The following is a 22,911-nucleotide window of genomic DNA, read 5'->3' as shown; positions in this document are numbered from 1 at the left end:
CTAATTTTGGCAAGAAATCCCTTTGAATGTAGCAGTATGCCAAGTGGGTTAATTCAACTGTTTCTGCACACAACGCATGTTTTTGCAATAACACGGTTCTTCCGAGGGAACGCTGTTTCACGCAGCGGGGAACGTGCAGCATTTTAACGCCGTTTCTTAACGGTCAACAACTAACTAACTACTTTGAGCTGAGCATTGTGGGAATTCTGGGTAGATTCGCGAAATGATACGGTACGCGGTGTACTTTCATCTCGATTCTTTATCCTGCCATGGGATGACTGCAGACCGATTATAATTACCGATCGTGCAAATGTGATTCGGTACCAGGAATTCGCCGGCTAACGTGGTTTTCCGCTCCTTGCAGCTCCTGTTCAGAAACGCATCGACCACGTCACCAATGAGGAACTACTGCACTTTCCTCCACTGCCCACGATGTAGCTGCTCTTAATGGGAAAGTAATGTCGTCAGCCATCAAAGCACTATGCAGGCTCACTCCTGCTTAGCGTTGGAGATCCGGTGCATTTACGGCTGATTTGGTCATACAAAGGCCTTCGGTGCAAGTATGAAATAATGATTACAAACAGGTGAATAACCAGTGTCTGGAGCTACTCGTGCAGGGACCACCTCATCGCCCTGCGGGTGCGAGTATCTCGCGCACAAAGGCTCCTTGTCTCCATGCCACGGGATCGCGGCGGCGGTGTGGCACGCGCCAAATCGCTCCCGCTCACCGTGGTCGTGGGCGAAGGCGAAATAGCCGAGCGCGGAGAGACGAGACGCGATCTCGTCGTAGCGGCGGCAGTGCTCGCCAGCTCCGTGAATCACGTGCACCAGCCCCCTGCAACAACACCACCGCCACCGTCACCGCCACGAACCGTCACCGCCACCAAAGTCCGCACCTCCGATTTTAGAACGGTGCCGAAGAGGTTCAATGTACATACAGAGTCACCGCCAATATCATTGCCACTGCTGCCAGAACATCACCACCACTGTCAGTACCACCACGACCCACTGTTACCACCACCAACCAGCCAATGTCAGCACCATCACAACAACATCTCCCTTATCTCCTTTGTCCTACGTGCTGTCGGTTTCTCTAACGTAAATCACTAAATATGCCTCCTTGCTCCAGAAAACACATGGGCTTCCCACTGGATTGTACAGGGGTTTATATTTTTAGGTTTTTTCGGTAAAGTCACGTAGGTAAAAATTTTAAATTAATAAAAGTAAAATAAAAATAAATAAAAAATCACGACGTTTCGGAGGCAACACAAGCTTCCGTTTTCAGGTGGAACTGTCACAGCACGATAGCTGTATCAAGTAAGAGATACAGTAAGAGATAGAGCAATCGTGCTGTGACGGTTACACCTGAAGACAGAAGCTTGTGTTGCCTCCGAAACGTCGTGATTTTTTTTATTTTTATTTTATTCATTTAAATTTTTTACCTACGTGACTTTACCGAAAAAACCTAAGAATATGAATCCTTGCAGTCACGAAAGCTTCAAATCTAGAATTGTATACAGGGGTCTCGGATGCGGTTGAATGCAGATGCTATACAAGTGTAAACTGTGTCGTGCTGTGGAGGTACAATACGAGCCAGCGCACTTTGTCTGGGCGATCTGCCACACCGCTGGTATCAGGCATTAGGCAGGCTGCTGAATTCTCACTATTTGCCGTCTTGGTGACGCTTTTAGCCAAAGTATTTCGAAAATATTTTCGGTAAACAATCGCCAAAACGTGACTCGGGTCATATGAGCCACCGATCACCAGCGCAGGAATGTACGTACGTAAGTCAAACGTCTTTTGCACCGTACGTAGCCAAACGCGTTAAATTCGAAGATGAACGCCTTCTCCCACCTCACCCCTCTGCCTGGCCGGGTGAAGAGTGACGGCGCTCGCAGGGATGCCACCGGGGCATCAACAGCCGAAGGCGTCAGCGACGATCGCCTGATCGAACGTGGCCATTCGACCAGGCAGGCGACGCCGTAGGTGGAGTCAAATGTGTCATTCACGTCTCCCTCTTGGTTGTCCCTTCGAGGTGCGTGGTTTTTCGTGGTTTGGATTTCCCATTCTTACACTCGGGCTCTCCTGTCCTGTGTGTTTGTATTGTGACGTGCTGACCCACCCCTGCTGGGCATCGATGAAAAGGAGCGTTGTCGTTCATCGGATTCGTCCAGCGTAAATCAATGCTGCCTTTTGTTCTTCTAAACCAGGCGTCGGCAACCTACGGCTCCGGAGCCGCATGCGGCTCTTTACGGGCTGCTTCTTGACGATATGTACGTATGTACAGTATGTACTCAGATGCATTGCGGCTCTTGAAATACTGAATTTTGTACCGAATTGGAAAGAAATGGCTCTTTTTGTTATTTTGGTTGCCGACCCCTGTTCTATACAATGCACCAAATGCGTTCTTACTCGGTGCAACTGGGTTGCAATCTCAACGAGCAGGATGGAATTAGCCCAAAAGACCCCAATGAAATGTCAAATGTGAACCGATGCAAAAAACGGATTCGGGCTCTTAGGTTATTTCGGTAAAGTCACGTAGGTAAAATAATAATAAAATAAAATAAGAATAAAACAATAATGATATAAAATAATAATATTATTATTTTACCTACGTGACTTTACCGAAAGAACCTAAGAGTATGAATCGTTGCAGTCACGAAAGCTTCAAATCTAGTATAAACGAATTCGGGCCTGCTAACAGAGATGTGGCACCTTCCCCGCGCTCATTCAAGCAGGAAGCCCCCTGAACTCGTGACTCGCATTCGTCTGCATCACAGCACGCCTCCCACGCAGCACATCTGACCCCTTCGCAAACCGCTCGGCACGCGAGAGACACTCGCCACTGATTAATGAATTGGTTGAGTAAAGGCCTAACCATGTTTGTCATTGACTCAAGGTCTAGGTCGCTGTGACGTCACCCCGCCTTTTGGGTGGTGTTCACTCACCAATGGAATGACATTCCCGTGAAGGTTGTCCCCAAATTCCGATTTCCTGTACAGTATAACTATTGTTCTCAATGTCCTTATCTTAATGAACAGACGCTCACCGAGATTCACGAGCGTATGTAGGAGAGGCCTTGATCAATGTGCCCGTAGTTATTTTAAAATCTGACATTTTAGACACCTTCATATTACTCTTGAATATCAGGTGACTTGGGGTTTAATGTCTGTAGCAGACAACGAGGGTTTGATAACTTCCTGAATGCATTACAAAGTGGCAGCTGGATTTGAGTTATCATGTCAAGACAAATTGGCTCTAGTAGGCAGTTTATACACTTGCTGGGTGACTTCACACACACACACTATAGTGACTATGGTATTACACGTATACGCACACTGTGCCTTGATTTTAAATCTGTCAGCAAATGTGCCGAGCTCATTAGATCTTGGGGAAAAAAGGAAGGCTGAGCCTGGAGAGTGCTTGTATAGTTTGACCACATTGCACAGAAGGTGTTAATAACCAGCACGTGGGATTAGGTAGGGCGTGGGCATAAGAGGGCAGTACAAAATCAGTGTTGTACTCTACTTCTATGCCTCCACACCTGTGGCCCCTTCAGCTACACGTGTTAACGAGGGTGAAGTATGGTCAAATAACCCCCATGATGGGGACTGTGGGTGGGTGGGGACAACTCACTCAGCAGTGGATCAACAAAGGGCACTCCGTAGACCGGGAGGCCCCTAAGCCCGACGGCTAGAATGCTGTCAAGAGTGACCCTCAAGAGGTTGCGTGTCAACTTTGCGACAATCATGAAATCTGGCAGAAGGAAGGAAGCGATGGTGAGGTGTGGGGCCGCAAACGCCACTGGCTATACGTACACGATGACCTTTTGACCTTAAAGGGAATGTTGTTTTGTTAAACTTCTCAGTGTAACTGATAGGAGGGTATTATCCCGATGTACAAAACAGTTTTCCGGCCGCTGTGAAGTTTCAGAATGACACTGCGCAGACAAAACAGAGCAACACCCAATAGGTTCCTCCTTGCCAAGGCAGCCGCGTGCCCTTTTTTTTGGCCTCAGCGGCGAACGGGAGCAGAGGCGCAGATCACCATTCCCCCGCGCTCACCTGGGCTTGCCTTGGGTTGGCCTCCAGTAGCGGCAGTAGATGGAAAGGCCATCGGCGTTCGTGATGTGGTCCGTCTCTCCGTCGGGTAAATTCTCATCTCCTGCGGGCGAGGCCTGGCTATGGCCACCCTTGCTCATACTTAACGGCGACGAGCGGAGTCAATGGGAAATCCACACGGGGCAACAGCAGCAGCAGATGGCTAGAACTGGAACACAGAGTTAAGAAACACTTTAGCGTACTATATTTAACTTTGATAGTAACAAAAAAAATCCACTGTTCGACTGTGCTGCAATGTCTTCAAGTCGCACTGCGACCTGCACGGGAAGGTCATCGTGCAGCAGTGGATTGACAAAAAAAACAATCTGCATGTACAAGTATTTGTGTTCGACATCGTTTCACAGTTGTACTCTTGCCACGAGGACAAGGGAAGTGGCGGTTGCAAGACATATTGAGAAATAACGGAGCATCGTGCCTTGTTGAGAAGCTGCCATGAAAGATTTACAGTACCACGCATCAATTACATTTCAGGAAGCACTTTTTGTGGTTTAAAGCACACGCTAAACATATTCCACAACGCTGCCCTGCGAACAAAACACTGAAATACTGAGAAATGAAAGAACGTATTGCTATCTACTCTTGGCGATTCATGAAATGGACCTTCTGACATCACAGTTGCAGACATTGCGTTAGTATTTACTGAAAAAATGCAAGCGTGACCCAGGACCCAGGTCACGCTTGCAAAATGAGACTCATCCTGCGATAAAGTGCTCGCCCGGTTCGACGCAATAAACCTTAAACTCTTCGACTTTCTCCACAACCGTTTTTTTCAGCTAACCAGAGATGCAATTGATTCCGTCTATAACCCAATACGCACAACAACTGGAATGTATTAGATCGTTGTCCTGTCTCATATCCGACTCGCCGGGCACTGAGGCATCGGCAGATATGTGCAAAGGTCGGTTATCTGCTAGAAGGTTCCAGTTATCCGACGCACGTATTATAAATAGTACAGTGAGTGCAGGCCTCTCTCTCTCTCTATGCCGTGTCGGTCATGAGGATTGTCTGACCTAAACTTCCCCCCGCACCTCCGAGTAGCGCTGTTGGCTACGTACGGTGCGAAAGAAGCTCAACATACAGAACGTCAGGTTGGTAAAAAATTAACCCGTGAAAACAAAGTTTTCACTATAAATCCTTTATATGCGTGGCATCGGTTTTATTTTATTATTCATTTCGGTTTTTCTTGAGAAAGAGTTTCATTTTTATCACATTGGTATTTTAAATTAAATATGAAATTTTTTTTTCCTAAAAAGTGGAAAATTTAGAAAAAAAATTTTCACGAAAATAAATTGTCACGCACAACGAGTCTGTGTGCAAAATGTCAGCTCGATTGGATCACTAGAAGTGGGTTAAAAAACAACCGAAAGATTTGCACGGGCGTAAGCACGCAAGCAAGCAAGCAAGTGAACTTAATATAAAGGATTTAAAAAGGAAGTGCGCCTCCCAGGATTGGTTCAGCTATCAATTGCCGCTGACGCTGTCCATGGCTGGGAATTGAACTCAGGTCACCGGATTCATAGCAAATTGTGCTAACCACTGCATTGACGTAGCTATAACGCGACGGCGTATCATTGGTATTTGACACTAAACGGTCCTAATACCACACAGAGATGGGTTTAACTTAGCCGAGGCTCCCTGCATCTGCCAACAATGCACTCGCAAATAATAAGCAACACGCATGCAGGTCTACAGACCAATACACAGTACTGCATTACAAGTGATACTACACAATAACCCTATCACGAATACTGTTATGTTCATCTTTTTGCATCAGAGTTTAAATTCACAAACACTGTGTATCCATGGATGACTGGATATCGGGATGGTGTCACATTGTAATGGATAGCACACTGGACTTACGATCCAAATTTGTAAAATAATGGGCACTTTTCCCAAATCTGCCCGATCTATCCAGCAGCATGCATGGTGGGGTAAAGCGTGGGTTACTCTAAATTTCTTTCAATACGTCTGTCAGCGTGGAAGAGTAGGCCAACTGCCTTCTTCACGGACCCTTCTATAGCTCCCTCTAGTAGAGGGCCTTCTGCATGCAGTGGCACAAGCAAGCAATTGCAGAGCTGCGCTTCTATCCTGTTGTAACTGGATGCGAAACCACATCACCCGATGCTACAATGGTTATTTTGTCATGTCTAATACTTGATATGTTTGTTTGAACCCTTCGGCCAGCCGTGCTAATCGGCGGTGCGTACCAAGGCAAGATGTTAAATTAAGCACGCTGCAAGCTGTACAATAAAATACATTCCATAACGCAGCATACTCTATTTACCAGCATGACACACACACACACGTGCCAAATCCGACCAGGCTCCGAGTAAACATTTCCGACGTTGAGTCAACGTTGGCCTTTTAAACCTTGGCGGGTGTTCACTGGGGTGGCGGTGTGTTGAAGCCAGTTGATTTTAATCGCTTACCGATTTTTCGAAGGGGGAGGGGGGATGAAGTTGCTGACGTTTGTGTGTTTCTTTAAAAAACAAAAAAAAACCTCGTGCGAAGTGACCCGATTATTAATCTCTGAAAAAAAAAACCCCTCCCGGCAAACCACCACCTCGATCGGTACGGGTGACAAGGAGGTGCAGATGTCACGAAGTCCATCAGAGATGACATCGTACAACAACGCATCGCAAGCCAGGCGCAACGTTCACGCCATACAAACTACAAGACGGCAAACACAAACAGGCGGCAGTAGTATTGTCAGAGCACGCAAGTGTTGATGCTTCGACTTACGTTATCGCGGGGCTAAAGAGCGAGTCGCATGCGCAGACGAGAAAGCTCTTGGGTTGTTGACCTTGGTCAAGACTCGTGAAGATGAGAGAGACCACCGTGGGACAGACACACCCACGTTCGGCACAGCAGCACACTGAGTGAGCCGCCTCTTCTGAAAGCACTTTCAGTGGCCATCCATTACGTCACCAGCCCCACACCCACTCGACTCGCACACACTCGAGCCTTGTCTGACGACGCACGTGCAGCGCCATGCAAACAGCCAGACACCCACCCACCAACTCACCCACCCACCCACCAACACACACACCCCCGACCCACCAACACACTCACCCCCGACCCACCAACACACCACCCACCAACTCACCCCCGACCCACTAACTCACCCTCAACCCACCAACTCACCACCAACCAACTCACCACCCACCAACCAACTCACCCACCCACCAACTCACCCCTGCACCCACCAACACACCCCTCCACCCACCAACACCCCCCCACCCACCAACACATCCCCCACCAACTCACCCACCCACCAACACACCCCCCACCCACCAACACACACTCACCCAGCCACCCACCAACACACCCCCACCCACCAACACATCCCCCACTCACCAACACACACTCACCCACCCACAACACACACTCACCCAGCCACCCACCAATACACCCACCAACACATCTTTCACCCCCCCCCCCCACCAATACACGCACCAACTTACCCCGCCCCTCCACCAATACACGCCCTCTCATGCATTCGGCCAGAAAACCCAATTTATGCGGCACCGCTTATTTTCCACTTGTCAATCAAACCCGTGAATAGATTCAAGTTGAATGCGTGGGGAGGAGGGGAGGATGCCAGCACTGCGTGAATGCACAGCAGCCGATTACCAAAGTGTGTGCTGTGCAGAAGGCCCATTGTCCGAAACGTCACCGCTAATATTTATTTGAAGGCAGCGTTGTTGACGAACGAGTTTTTTTGAATCACCATCTTGTCTCTTTTCACCGCCAAAGTGTATCTTGGCATCAGACAGTGACACTGAAAGCGATCATTCTGGACAAAGGATTTTAATCTTATTGAAACATAAATTAGTCCCCCCCCCCCCGCCTTGAACCGCTGTGTTAACAGCGTCATTGATATATTTGTGACGTGTTCAGACGCACGTGCTATTGTTTTTATTGCAAGGCAACTTGTAAAGTGGTAGAAGCGCAACCCTGCAATTGCTCACTTACTCCACACTGCTTTGTAGAAGGCCCTCCACTCGGAGGAGCTCTATGAAACCACCCCAAATCGTATTTGGCCTACTCTCCCACGCTTGCCAGACGTCTTGAAAGAGTTGGGAGTCCCCAACACTTTTACCCCGCCACACAGGACCCTGCCTGTCGACTATGGTTTACCCGTGTCTTGCCGTGCTGGGGGATCGAACCTAGCAGACTCTGGATTGCAGGTCAAGTGAGCTAATAACCATTACACCACTCAACAGCAGCAACATCAAATAGCAGCAAACATTTGGACGATAGCTCACATTTAATTTGTACGCAGACCAACCCATTCAGTTGCGTTTAACCTGAAGCACACGTTGTGCTTAATACGTCTACCAGTTACATTCACGTGCAATTTTTTTAATGATAAAATATAGTATTGTCATCAGTACTATATACCAAGTATACCAAGTTTGCAGTCGATACCACATTAGGAAGTGGGTAAAAATTTAGTTTCAAGATTTGAGGATACAACAACAATAACGACAACAACGACAACAACAACAGACAGAGTGAGTTAAAAGAAAGCGTGTAAAATTCGAATAATCGAGAGTATTCTATATGAATAAAGCGCTCTACCTAGCATGTACCGTTATAAACCTTGTCCATGTGTAGTAGTTCCCTAGTAATTACCCTGTAATCGGGTGCTTTGTATGGGGTAAGGGTAAAGGTAGGGTAAAGGTAAGCTCGTTGCTCTTTACCTTTTACCTTACCTGCTAAAGGGTAAAAGGTAGGGTAGAGTGATTGTATTGTGGTAAGGTAAAAGGTAGGGTAAAGGTAGGCTCGTTGTTTTTACCTTTTAACTTACCTTGCCGAGGCATACTTAATACGTATAACAGTTACATTCACGTGCAATTCGCATGAAGGCACTCTACTCTTCGGCCTGCCATCATATTTGATGTGTATCTACTAATCACGTGAATGCCAGTGGGTTTGTGCTCGGAAGTTATTAATCCGCGGGTGCTCTGTCACATGGCAATATGTTTAATGTGTTCCATCTTATCAGGCTGAGTTTATCTTACACTCGGCCAGACGCACTTCCAATGATTCTTCTTACTATATGAAGGCTCTATGAAGAGTTACGACTGCATTCGCTCTGCCTGTCACAGCGCCGGCCTACAGCTGATGGTACAAGTCGCAGGGGAACACACGCAGGGGTGAATTAAAAAACAAGTATAACCCGTAAAAACTAAGTTTTCACTATAAATCCTTTATATGCGTGGCGGCTAGAGTCCTCTCGTCCTCTGGCTTGAGATGGCTGCCACCTATGGGTCAGATGATTGCATTGCACCATTAAGCAATTGGTAATTAAATATAATATTTTTGTCCTAAAAAGTGTAAAATTTTGGAATTTTTTTCACGAACATTAATTGTCACGCACAACGAGTCTGTGTGGAAAATGTCAGCTCGATTGGATCACGGGAAGTGGGTTAAAAAACGACCGAAAGATTTGCACGGTCCTAAGCAAGCAAGCGAACTTAATATAAATGATTTAAATAAACAAGTAGCGTCGCATCCCCCATACACCTGTCTCTCCACGTACAACGTTCAAAGTATTTCTTACGCGATCCATTGGCCGTACGGTCATCGGGCAGTGCATGTCCGAATCGCTTACTTCAGGACAAGCAGACTCATGGACTAGTTTCAACAGTGGTATCGTCAGTAAGGACCAGGCTTGCTTTCATCAGTGCATAATAAGTATGCATATTAAATCATCTGAATGAAATGTGGAGGAGGGATTGTGTCTGGTTCACGAGGCGTGGCATTGCAACTTTTTTTTAAGTTAAACGACATTCTCTTGGTTCTTTCGGTAAAGTCACGTAGAAGGGAAATAATACAAAAATAAAAATAGAACTTAATAAAATCATTCTCACGACGTTTCGGCCACAACGCAAGCAGCCGTCCTCAGGTGAAGAACAGGTCTGTCGGGAAGACAGCGTCTGAATGAAACACCCCAGGCTTGGAGCGTATATTTAAGCTGGGTTGGAGGAGGAAGAGCGCCTTGACAAAATAATTTGCATATCAAGAAGAATTTAGCATATTTATTGGAAATGCAGATATGGGATTACTCACTACTTGTGGAATGCGTAGGAGGTGGGTGGGGGGTTTCAAAGTCATAGTATGCCCGTGCATTATGCAGGATTAGCAGCATCAAAGGGAGGGGATAGGGGTAGCATTAATAAAGGGAAGGAATGCTAATAGTATGTAGCTGCAGTAATTAAACCACCACGTAGGCGCTCTTCCCCCTCCAAACATAATACAATAAAATTATTATGTATTTTTTTTATATTTTATTATTTCCCTTCTACGTGACTTTACCGAAAGAACCAAGAAGATGAATCCCTGCAGACACGAAAGCTTTGAATCGATATTTAAACGACTTTGGCGAGAAATGGAAAAGACAGCATGAAGGGGAAGGGTGTCACTTAGTCTCATGGCCATGAACGCATGGACGAATAGGTAGCGATCAGCTGGGACCTGTGCGTTCAAGGGCAAACTCTCAACACATTGCCCCACAGTGACCCTTGCTTATCGACCCGTACTGTACGTGCAGGGATAAAAGGGCCGTCCATAAATTACGTCACGCACCTAGGGGGGCGGGAGTCAGACATTTGTGTGACGATGTGTGACGAGGGGGGTGGGTGTTTGAGAAATGTGGCGTCACATCAAAATGCGATACTTTAAATCAATATAGACAACACGTTCTACTTAATTACATAGACTTTTTAATAAATGTTTTCTCCTACAACATCAGAGTGCAGCGCCACATTAAATACGCACTACAATGACAATAGTTTAAAGCGATTTGAAGCGTGTTTTATTTGGGGGGGGGCAGAGCTTTGTGACGTCATATTTGAGGGGTGGTCTGACTTTTTGTGACGTCGTGTGACGAAGGGGGGGGGGGTCAAAAATCGTCCAAAATCCCGTGACGTCATTTATGGACGGCTCCTTTAAACAACAAAAAAATCGGCATTGAATCTGAGCACTGCGCGAGCCTTAAACAGCCAGTTTCTTCACTCAGAACTCGTCTGAATTCGCTTGTACAGGACACCAAGCACTGCACACACACACACACGATCTGTTCACCGCATAGCCCAGTGCGCATGGAACACGTTGGAGCCAATGACGGGAAGGTCCAAAGATTCTAAAGCACGTGCCAACGAATGTTGGGGGCAACGTTGGCATGTTTACTGGGGCGCTGTGCATGGGGAAGTGAAACTGCACGCGGAAATGGAAACTCTCGTGAAGGTTGAACAAAAATAAACTCCTTTAAAAAATATTTTTTCTAAAACAACGGTTTTATTTTATACTCTTAGGTTTTGTCGGTAAAGTCACGTAGGTAAAAAATAAAATTAAAATTAATAAAAGTCATAATAGAAATAAAATAATATTATAATAATATAGTAATAATATAATAAATCACTTTATTTTTAAGTGCACTAAAGAGTAAATAAGTCGATTGGACAACGGGAAATGGTCGACCGCCTGCTGCTTGGGCGAGGCGATTGCAGAGTTTCGGGACCGCGGCGTTTTTGACCTACAAAAATAAATATTTAATTAATAAGCCGTCCATACAAATTGTTAATTGCTTTAAAAGAGCCAATTAATTAAATAGTTGATGCCGATTTTGATTCAGGCATGCAATGTCACCGGATCTGAGTACGTGTGCAAAATTCGGAATTGATTGGACAACGAGAAGTGAACTAAATTTTTATTACAAAAGTTGACCACGACAAACAGAGGAATCGAGTTAAATGAAATCGTTGAAAAAGAACAGATGCGATTCTAGATTTGAAGCTTTCGTAACTGCAAGGATTCATATTCTTAGGTTTTTTCGGTAAAGTCACGTAGGTAAAACATTAAAAATCACGACGTGGTGTAAGAGTTCATACACTGGACTTGCAATCCAGAATTCACCAGTTCAACTTCCCGGCATGGCAGTCAAAAGAATGGGCTAGTTGTTTCTGAAATTCCAACCACCCACCCACCCACCACGGTTCTGTCCATCCAGCAGTATAAATGGGTTCATCACAGTAATTCTAGATTTGAAGCTTTCGTGACTGCAATGATTCATATTCTTAGGTTTTTCGGTAAAGTCACGTAGGTAAAAAAATCTAAAGTAATAAAAGTAAAATAAAATAAAAATCACGACGTTTCGGAGGCAACACAAGCTTCCGTCTTCAGGTGACTTTACCGAAAAAACCCTAAGAACAGATGCGATTGCTGTGCTGTATCGTCCCGTCTCACCCACACACAGCGGCTACACGAAAACCACTGGTGGATGATCATGGATGCACCGTATGAACACGTGCCAACATACAGACGCGTGAACGCGTGCGTAGGTACAGACGCGTGAACACGTGCGTACGTACAGACGCGTGGCTGGAGTTCAAGTGAAGGTAGAATAACCATTTCCATTGACTCAAGCGAAAAGAATGTCCCGAGTGAGTTGCGTTATGAATCCCGGAAATTGCAGGATAACTCGGTCACAAACTCACGAGCGGCCTTTCATGCAGTGCATAGATGGTTTTCCACAGCAAGGCATACCGCATAGGATTGCTTAGCAACTAGAATCCACGTCACGTAGGCCTGTGCTAGGAATGCCATGGCCAATGCTCGCAGGAATGTGAACAGCTATGCTGAAAATACAGTTTACAATAATTACATCTATGGGGACCTCATTTGCCAGTAAAAATATGATAATTGGTTCTTTACCCTTCTATCTGGCAACAAAACTGACACCTTTTTGCAAGGAGTCATGTTTGCATAGACCGCAATACCTGCAGTCATAATACAAACAAAAGAACATAACTCTGATAATGTGCACTGTCCTTGAAGTTGATTGGTCCACACCCGAGACAGCTTTCCTTCGAGCCTAGTCTCATATGGGTTGGACCAGATGACGCCAAAAGGCGCACAACTCAAGGACAATGCACCATCAGAGTATGAGAGCTCGGGGCAAGCATCTACACTATGGGGACCTCATTTGCCAGTAAAATATGATAATTGGTTCTTTACCCTTCTATCTGGCAACAAAACTGACACCTTTTTGCAAGGAGTCATGTTTGCATAGACCGCAATACCTGCAGTCATAATACAAACAGAAGAACATAACTCTGATAATGTGCACTGTCCTTGAAGTTGATTGGTCCACACCCGAGACAGCTTTCCTTCGAGCCTAGTCTCATATGGGTTGGACCAGATGACGCCAAAAGGCGCACAACTCAAGGACAATGCACCATCAGAGTATGAGAGCTCGGGGCAAGCATCTACACTATGGGGACCTCATTTGCCAGTAAAATATGATAATTGGTTTTTTACCCTTCTATCTGGCAACAAAACTGACACCTTTTTGCAAGGAGTCATGTTTGCATAGACCGCAATACCTGCAGTCATAATACAAACAAAAGAACATAACTCTGATAATGTGCACTGTCCTTGAAGTTGATTGGTCCACACCCGAGACAGCTTTCCTTCGAGCCTAGTCTCATATGGGTTGGACCAGATGACGCCAAAAGGCGCACAACTCAAGGACAATGCACCATCAGAGTATGAGAGCTCGGGGCAAGCATCTACACTATGGGGACCTCATTTGCCAGTAAAATATGATAATTGGTTTTTTACCCTTCTATCTGGCAACAAAACTGACACCTTTTTGCAAGGAGTCATGTTTGCATAGACCGCAATACCTGCAGTCATAATACAAACAAAAGAACATAACTCTGATAATGTGCACTGTCCTTGAAGTTGATTGGTCCACACCCGAGACAGCTTTCCTTCGAGCCTAGTCTCATATGGGTTGGACCAGATGACGCCAAAAGGCGCGCCTTTTGGCGTCATGACTCCTTGCAAAAAGGTGTCAGTTTTGTTGCCAGATAGAAGGGTAAAGAACCAATTATAATAATTACATCATGGAATATATGTATTTGTAGATATATCCATGTGCACATACACACATCACCAGCCATGATCAATCCCATTGCTGGTTAAAGGCCTCCCCACATCGTTGCCATCCATCGCAGTATTGCTATAAAAACACCAATCCATCTCGCTCGTGTTCATGAGATAATCTCGTTTCGTAGTGGACGGAATCTTCCCGCTTTTGGCTGCCATTCCGTTCGCAGTCTCCGTCCGTCCGTCGGCCTTCGTCATCTCTCCCAGCGAGCAAAGTGTGTGTACTGCCCCCCAAAGCGGCATGCTGTTGTCGTCTGTCCACCGATCTGCCTCCCGAGTTCAATTCTCAAGCATGTGCCTCTCTGTGATTTGTTGAATCGTTGACATCCCGGTCCACTGTTCGTCAATTGCCCGAGGTACGGACACTCTTCCTGTGACTTCCAGTTGCGTCTCGACAATAATTGCCTCTTCTTCACTGCATGTACACACGCCTTTTCTTTGGACCATATGTATTTTGGCCAGACTCTGCAGCCTTTCTTTGTTAAGTTATTCCAACGTTTAGCGTAGCTTGTTTCCACCGGTTGTTATAATGATTGTCAGCAGACAAAATCTGGGATGGTTAATAGTGCCTCCTATTACGTATCTGCCTGTATTTCCCCGGTCCGATTTTCAGAAAAAGATTTCAACCGCCGTGAAAAACCTTGGTGGGATCTCCTCGACTCCTTCTGATTTATATTTATTGACTTACTACTTGCAAAATCTCAGTGCAACTGTCCCATTTCCATAAATGGTTGTTGATAATTATCGATTCTACGGGGCGGATCTGCGGCGCAACGGTTATCAACTCTGCGCTATCGTTGGGTGCATGAGTTCAGGCGAACTAATGTAAGTGGGACAAGTGATATCTGAACCTGTCCTGGGCCACTCCTTCAAATTGTTAAATAATCCCCCCCCCCCCATCGAGCAGAGGAGCTGTAGCGAAACAATTGCGACGAGTTACATTCAAATCTAGATTGAGTAACATAGACTCATCCATTCCACGCCTGCTTACTTGTGAATGGTAGCAATATACTCTGCCGATATCAGTTACTGAATCTCACCCACGCCCGGCCACGTTTTGTGCTGATCACGGCGTGTTAGTCATCGAGAGATGCCATGTGCGCGTTATGCAAATGAGAGGTAACTCGTCGTTTGAAGGGATAATGAGGTTAATTAGAGGGAGCCTTATATCAGTTGTGCCTGGTGATATCGAATTGATGTAACGTCACCATCATAACACTGTGTAACAATTTTTTTTGTTCCTGGGTAGTAAGTGTTATTTCCTAATTGCTTATGCCTCAAAAGCACAGAAAATGGCTATTATTCCCCAAAATATCACTGTCCTGGTCACAAAAGCAAAGTTTGTGGGTAATAATAGCCATTTCCTCTACTTTTTAGGCATGAGCAATTACGAAATAAGTCTGGATGACCGCATCGGTTCACTCGGTGGTCTCAATGGACCTGGCGATGGTTCCAGCGGTCACAGTGATGGGGTTTGAGATTACATTTAACCTGGTTAGTAGATCTGGTGGTGGTCCAAAGGCCCAGTACCTGTCCCAGTGGAGACTATGGTTGCCATGGGCCCAGTGTTCCTTGCGTGGTGGTCTTCGTGAATCTGATCGTTTATATGAGTTCACCGCAATCATGGGCAGCACAAACCTGGATATATAAGTTGTAGATTTATCCCGCTCTATTATCCACTACTCTTCAATGGGAAAAGAGCACAGGATAGCGGAGATAATATCTTCCAATATCGTTATATATGAGCACGGATAAGCGGAGTTTTAGTGTACATACACATACAGCCGTAGTGGTGGTGGTAGTGCCGCCTTTACAATGTCTGTGCCAGGATTGGTGGACTTTGAGTCTCGAGTGTTGAAAGGCTAAACCAACAACAGGTCAAGAAACAACGTTAAGTGTTGTTGCTTTACCGACCGTGACTGGAAATAAATTCAAAGTGGGCTGCTCCCACAGTGCCAACTGCAGTGCCGAGAAAACGTTTGTGAACCACCATAAAAATCATGGAAATTCCATCGTTTTACCATAATAGCCTTCTTGAATCGAAACCGGACTTTTCTTAAATATCCAATAGGGTTCATATTAACCAATTCCATGCTTTTGAAACAAAATTAAGGACGAATTAAACAGACAATCAGTATTAAGGTTCAGGGTATGTAAAAAATATATATGTGAAACCCTGTTTTAATTATCCCAATAAAGTGAAGAATTTTAATTAGTTGTTAAAATAATTAGGTAGATCTTGAGGGGTGAGTTTGGGAGGCGCCACCCTCTATAAAGATCAGAAACTTCGAGTTTGGTCTTCACCACACAGGTGTGTGGAAAAAAGTCATGCAACGATCACAATACACCTCTGAGGAATTCAGAAACAGAGTTATTGATCAGCTCATCAGTCCGGGAAGGGCTACGAAGCGATTTCTAAGGATATGGGGGTTCCACCAACCCACTATCAGACAGAGTCTACAAATGGAGAAAGTTCAAGACCAAAGTCACTCTACCCAGGGACGCAGTCGTCTTCCCAAACTCTCTCCAAGAACAAACCGGAAAATCATCAAGGAAGTCACAAAGAACCCCAGAGAAACATCCAAGGATCTGCAGGCCACTCTCGGCTTGGCTAACGTGAGTGTTCATGACTCAACTATCAGAAAAATACTGAACAAGAATGGTGTTCGAGGAAGGATAGCAAGGAGAAAACGACTGCTCTCCAAAAAGAACATCGGTGTCCATCTGAAGTTCGCACAAAGAGCACACAGATGATCCTAGATTTGAAGCTTTCGTGACTGCAAGGATTCATACTCTAAGGTTTTTTCGGTAAAGTCACGTAGGTAAAAATAAATTATAAAATAAAAATAATATAATAGAAATAAAATAATAAATCACGATGTTTCGGAGGCAACACAAGTCTCCGTCATTACGTGGGACCGTCACAGCTAGATTTACTGTATCAAGTGAGGCAAAATTCCAAGAGACAAGTTCTTAAACACAAGTTAAGGGGGGAGGAGGGGGGAGGGGCTTAACTGAATCTGGAACAATGTTCTCTGGACAGACGAGTCAAAGGTAGAACGTTTGGGCCTTAATGAAACACGTTACGTTTGGCGAAAACCAAAGACTGCTTTCGAACAGAAGAACCTCATCCCAACCGTCAAGCGTGGTGGTGGTGGTGGGAATGTGATGGGTTCGGGCTGCTTTGCTGCCTCAGGATCTGGACGGCTTGCCATCATTGACACAACCATGAAGTATGCATTGTATCAGAAGATTCTAGAGGAGAATGTCAGGCCATCTGTCCGTGAGCTGAAGCTGAACCGAAGGTGGATCTTGCAGCAAGACAATGATCCTAAACATACGAGCAGATCTGCAAATAATGGCTGCAGAAGAAAAAATTATGCGTTTTACAATGGCCGAGTCAAAGTCGGGAACTAAATCCCATCGAAATGTTGTGGCAGGACCTGAAGCGAGCTGTCCATGGAAGGACAACCCTCAAAAGTCACCGAGATGAAGGAGTTCTGTCAGGAGGAATGGCCCAAAAGTCCTCAAATCCAATGTGAGAGAGATTTACGAACGGTTCCTGGAAATGTTTAGTTGCAGTCATTGCTGCTCAAGGGGGTGTCACCAGTTACTGAATCTTAAGGTTCACAAACTTTTCCACACATGGTTATTGAATGTAGAATCATTTGAGGATGAATCAATGTTGAAAGAGTATCATGTTTTTGTGTCATTTGTTTAATCAGGTTATTTGATCTATTATTAGGACTTAGATTAGGATATGATAACATTTTAGGTTTGAAAGCTGTAAAACATTTGAAAATCCTAAGAACTTCACAAACTTTGTCTCAGCACTGTAGCTGTGGTTGATCTGCTCTGATTACAACTATATTTACAGTGGATACATTTACATGTATATTCCTGTCAATCCACTACTGGATGTGAGCCTCCTCACGCCGTGGGTATTATTTGAGCCGACCATGCACGGTAGAGCGGGTTGGTTAGGCAGAGAGCATCGAACCAGTTTAACGGATTTTGCTGCATCGCCTCTCAGCCCCATACAACATAGCTTCGATTGCATTGGTACAGTGGGTAATAAACAACTCTCTGTGTGTCTTCTTGGTTCTTTCGGTAAAGTCACGTAGAAGGGAAATAATAAAATAATAAAAATAAAACATAATAAAAAGAGAGATTGATTATATTATTTTACTATATTATAAAAGATTATTATTTCATTATTTATATATTTTATTTATTTTATTTTATTATTTCCCTTCTACGTGACTTTACCGAAAGAACCAAGAAGATGAATCCCTGCAGTCACGAAAGCTTTAAATCGAAACTCTCTGTGTGCTTCGTAATATTAACTGTGTTGACACGGAACTCCATCTCTGATACAAATGGAACTTACAACGCACACAGTAATTCACTCACTCTCGAAGAGAGCGGATTCGGATTGCGCGAGGAACAACAGACACGCAGGAAGGAAGTCACTCGCTAGCCGGCGCCAGCAATTGCCCAAGCTCTGCGGTCTTCTATATATTAACGTCCTCTTCTTGGTTCTTTCGGTAAAGTCACGTAGAATGGAAATAATAAAATAATAATAATAAAACATAATAAAATAATTCTCACGACGTTTCGGCCACAACGCAAGCAGCCGTCCTCAGGTGAAGAATAGGTCTGTCGAGAAGACAGAGTCGTGAGAATTATTTTATGATGTTTTATTTTTATTATTTTATTATTTCCATTCTACGTGACTTTACCGAAAGAACCAATAAGTTGAATCCCTGCAGTCACGAAAGCTTTACATCGAAATATTAACATCTTTTCGGCCAATTTAACGAGTGTTTATACGTGGGAGGAAACCGTCGCAGCCGGAGAAAACCAGGGTTGCGATTTCCGCACCAATTTCCGCAAACATGCTGTTTTCGACCGCATTTTGCGGTAGTTTCTGAGGCCCTCTTCCGCACAAATTTCCGCAATTTGCGGTGATTCCTGTGAAGACTTCCGCAAATCGTGACTTCGATTCCCGCCTTTCTCGGTGCCGTACTCGCGCAGTTGGCGCACATATCTTGCGTATGCCCATTTGGCTCTGCTGACTTCTGGAAAAAACGATATGTATATATGAACTATGGATTCCTGCATTCAGACAGCGTTGTTGGTGCGCACGAACTGTGAAAAAATCAATGAGAGCCGCGAGCTCTTGTGCGTCGAAGTACTTGTCGATGCCGTCGATGAAGCACACTTGCCACAAGTACACGACGCCACCGTTGACATGTTTGTCGCCGATAGGAATCCCTACGGTTGCATCTTTCCGGATCGACGCAACCCCCGGCGCTGTGCTCAGGCCCTTTTGCCCAGCCCCATGATGTCTCCTAGCGTCTGCCATTCGGAGCCCTCGCAGTACTCGTAGCGACAAAGGAAAAACAAAAAACTGTAGCATTTTCTTTATTCATATTCTGTCGATATGCAAAACTATTCATCGTCGCTCAGATTGCAGCGCGTTGGGAAATCCACTGGCAATTTTGGCCAAGCGCTCAGATACCCACGCTGTTTTCGATACGCTCAGATACACACGCGTTTCCGCTCAGGTAATATCCTCGTCCAGCGTACGCTCATTTGCCTCTGTCGTAGCTACTTTATACCTCCTGCGAATATATACACTTTACTGCTAACGATTAAAACTTTGGCGCACAGGTCGGTCGGCTGTGAGAGGGCTTTCTCTCTGCAAAACAACATCAAGCCCGAGGAGTGGTTGCTCCTCTCGTGCAAGCAGTTGAACGCGCTTATAGTTTGCGCCCGCGACAAGCCAAAACTCAGCATCTTTCACGCCGAAGACGACATGAAGCGCTGGAAGAATGCGAAGAAGTGAAAGTACATGTGCTCGTAATCACGGCTCCGCATTTGAATAACGTATGTGGTTCTTGTGCGGAAATGCGGAAATCATATATTCATTCCAATCAGTAACTCAAAGCCCTACGTGATGCTGGGCCTTGCATGTATCCTTTCCAATAGAACGCATTAACGTGTTGTTAAAAGCGCGCGGTCATAGGAGTAGTCTTTCCACCGTTTGCGGTTGACTTTAGCAAAAATGCGGGAAAATTTGAACCCTCCTTCCGCATTTTCCATGCGGAAATCGCAACCCTGGAGAAAACCCCACGCGTGCGAGGGGGAAACACTCTATCTCATGCATACGGAACAGAAGGAGTCCACATTTTTGCTGTACTGCATTATCCTGGCAAGCCAGGGGTATGGCAACCTTGACGTCTACATTCGTGCGATCCAACAATCCTCGCCTCCACCGCTCTGGATTTACAGGCGGCCAAATCAACCTGCATTAAACAGATTTGAAGGCGTCGGCCGCGTGAGTGATGTGAAGCAGGAGACACGCGGAGTGCAGGGGGAGATAGATGTGAAAAAATAACAGATTGGGCTCACCTTGTTCTTGTGGACTTAAGCGGATGATGAAAGGGCCCACAAAAGCATCCAAAGCCGCCACGAACTGCGCTGTGGCTCCCTCTTACAGTGGGGTTATGGCTCTCAAGGGCAGTCGACAGCACGCGGGGAACAGGGTCACCCAGGGCGTGCGGTGGGGAGTGTGGTGTGGACCGACAACACCAGGGCTCCTGCCTTGCTTCCATCACACCGTCTGCCAATGGCATGCTCGTCATGTCATCACAATGTCAGTGTTGCCAACCGAGAGATACGTCACTAATCCGAACGACTTTGGGGGTATTTCCCAAACAACTACATTTGTTAAATTTCGATTTAAAGCTTTCGTGACTGCAGGGATTCATCTTCTTGGTTCTTTCGGTAAAGTCACGTAGAAGGGAAGTAATAAAATAATAAAAATAAAACATGTTAAAATAATTCTCACGACGTTTTGGCCACAACGCAAGCAGCCGTCCTCAGGTGAAGAACAGGTCTGTCGAGAAGACAGAGTCTGAATGACAACCCCAGGCTTGTTAAGCTAGGTTGGAGGGGGGGAAGAGTGCCTTGACTAAATAATTTGCATATCAAGAGGAATTTAGCATATTTATAAGCTGGGTTGGAGGTGGAAGAAGAGCGCCTTGACAAAATAATTTGCATAATGAAGAGGAATTTAGCAAGAAAACGACATATGTTTGATAGCGACGAGCGGCAAAGCGAGCGACTTGCTGGGGACGATGGCATTATGGAGATTTAGGAGCCATTACAAGTTTGCGTTTAGGGTCGTGTTTACGTGTTATTGCATAAATATCTGGTGAACAGTCTAAGATACATGATTCCAGGTGGATATTAATGATCCTGTATTGGTTCATTGTGCGTAGTAGTTGGTAAATTGTCTACTGGCATCGACTCTGAATATTGATTGGAGGATTCTGTATCAATTTAATAGATCAATAAAAGCGACTTCACATCATATCTCATAAAAAACAATTTAAAGGGCACGGCCCGGTGGCAGCTGTCCCTACGGGCGCCACCAGGTGACTCGGCGTACACAGGGGCCGTCCATAAATGACATCACGCACCTAGGGGCGGGGGGGTCAGACATTTGCGACGATGTGTGACAAGGGGGGTGGGTCAAAAATCGTCCAAAATCGCGTAACGTCATTTATGGACGGCCCCATAGCCGAAAATTGGTCATTTGTTTGCCAGTAGGGGGCGATAATTACTGCCGCGTGTTTCCCGCACCTCCCGTTGGGGCGATTGGCTACGTACGGTGCGAAAGAAATTCAACGTACAGTACATACAAATGAGTCACTTGCGTTTCATTTTTTCGAATTTCGAGCGAGGGATATTTTATTGTTATTTTTAAAAATATTTGAAAGTTGCAGGTTTTCCCCACGCTCCAGTCATCGCGACCCATCACACGACGCCTCTCCGCGTTTACCAATCTACCAATTAACTCGTTCCACGCTGCATGGTTGTTCAACACGTCCCACGTGACTCACGGCGTCTACGTCACGTGGGACACGCGAAAGTATTCAAAGACAAAGATCCACCGTCTAGTGATCTAGTCGAAACAGACTGTCGGGGCAAGTGTTTGTTAGCGAGCACCTATTAAGGCCGGCACTGTGGCACACGAGGGGGTGGCTAGCCAGAACCATGCCCGGCCGCCTTTGTCTCCCCAGTTGCGATTTGAGGCTGAGTCGACCTAGGGGAGGCCCATAACCGGTTCAGATGATCGTCACCGGCGTTGGCCGTGAGCGGGAATCGAGCCCGGGTAGTAGCGCTAACCACTACAATACCGCTTCCCCACACACGTGTACACACACACACGCACACACGTGTACACGCACACACACGTGTACACGCACGCACACACATGAACATGCCGCCAGCAACTTGAAACGAGTTCATTTGTATCATGGGACCTCCTTTGCCAGTACCAAAATATGAGAAGAGGTTTTCCCCTTTTGTCTGGCAACAAAACAGGTGTTAAGATGTTAAAACACCAAACTGAAACCTTTTACAAGGAATCATGTCTGCATTAACCACAATTCTTGCGGTCAAAATGCAAACAAAAACACACTCTGATAATGCAGACATGAATTTTCTTCCTGTGGATTTTACACCTGATGATGATTGCTTGTGTTGCAGTCGAAACGGCGTGAGAATTTTATTGTTTCATATTTGTATTATTTTATTATTTCCCTTCTACGTGACTTTACCGAAAGAACCAAGAATATGAATCGCTGCAGTCACGAAAGCTTTAAATAAAAATTTACACTCTGGTAATATATGCATTGTCTTTGAAACTGATTGGTCCACACCAGAAGCAGCTTTCTTTTGAGCCTCGTCTCAAAACGGTGTTAGACCAGAGGACGCCACAAGGCGTACAGATTCATTCACGAGTTCATTTGTATTG

General features: G+C 45.4%; 1 protein-coding gene across 3 annotated transcripts in view; it reads right to left on the bottom strand.

Moving 5' to 3' along the window:
- Positions 1 to 20,631, bottom strand: part of LOC133349506 (monoglyceride lipase-like) — a 38,973-nt gene extending 18,342 nt beyond the window's left edge. The window contains exons 1-3 of one of the 3 annotated variants that reach the window (XM_061563029.1): positions 20,499 to 20,631; positions 4,065 to 4,269; positions 729 to 835 (exon numbers count right to left, since the gene is read on the bottom strand). In XM_061563029.1, coding sequence (XP_061419013.1) covers positions 729 to 835; positions 4,065 to 4,201 — 244 coding nt within the window. In that variant the 5' untranslated portion in view covers positions 4,202 to 4,269; positions 20,499 to 20,631. Of the gene's footprint in view, positions 1 to 728; positions 836 to 4,064; positions 4,270 to 6,550; positions 6,785 to 6,863; positions 7,057 to 20,498 lie in introns of those variants that run through there. The other 2 variants (XM_061563028.1, XM_061563030.1) reach the window with 2 other exon arrangements.
- Between the last annotated feature and the right edge of the window lie 2,280 nt (positions 20,632 to 22,911).

The sequence above is a fragment of the Lethenteron reissneri genome, chromosome 30 (assembly GCF_015708825.2).
Source record: "Lethenteron reissneri isolate LAM-NWPU_2019-01 chromosome 30, ASM1570882v1, whole genome shotgun sequence".
NCBI classification, from domain to species: domain Eukaryota; kingdom Metazoa; phylum Chordata; class Hyperoartia; order Petromyzontiformes; family Petromyzontidae; genus Lethenteron; species Lethenteron reissneri.
The sequence above is the reverse complement of the archived record's forward strand: the minus strand, read 5'-3'. Positions and strand labels throughout refer to the sequence as shown.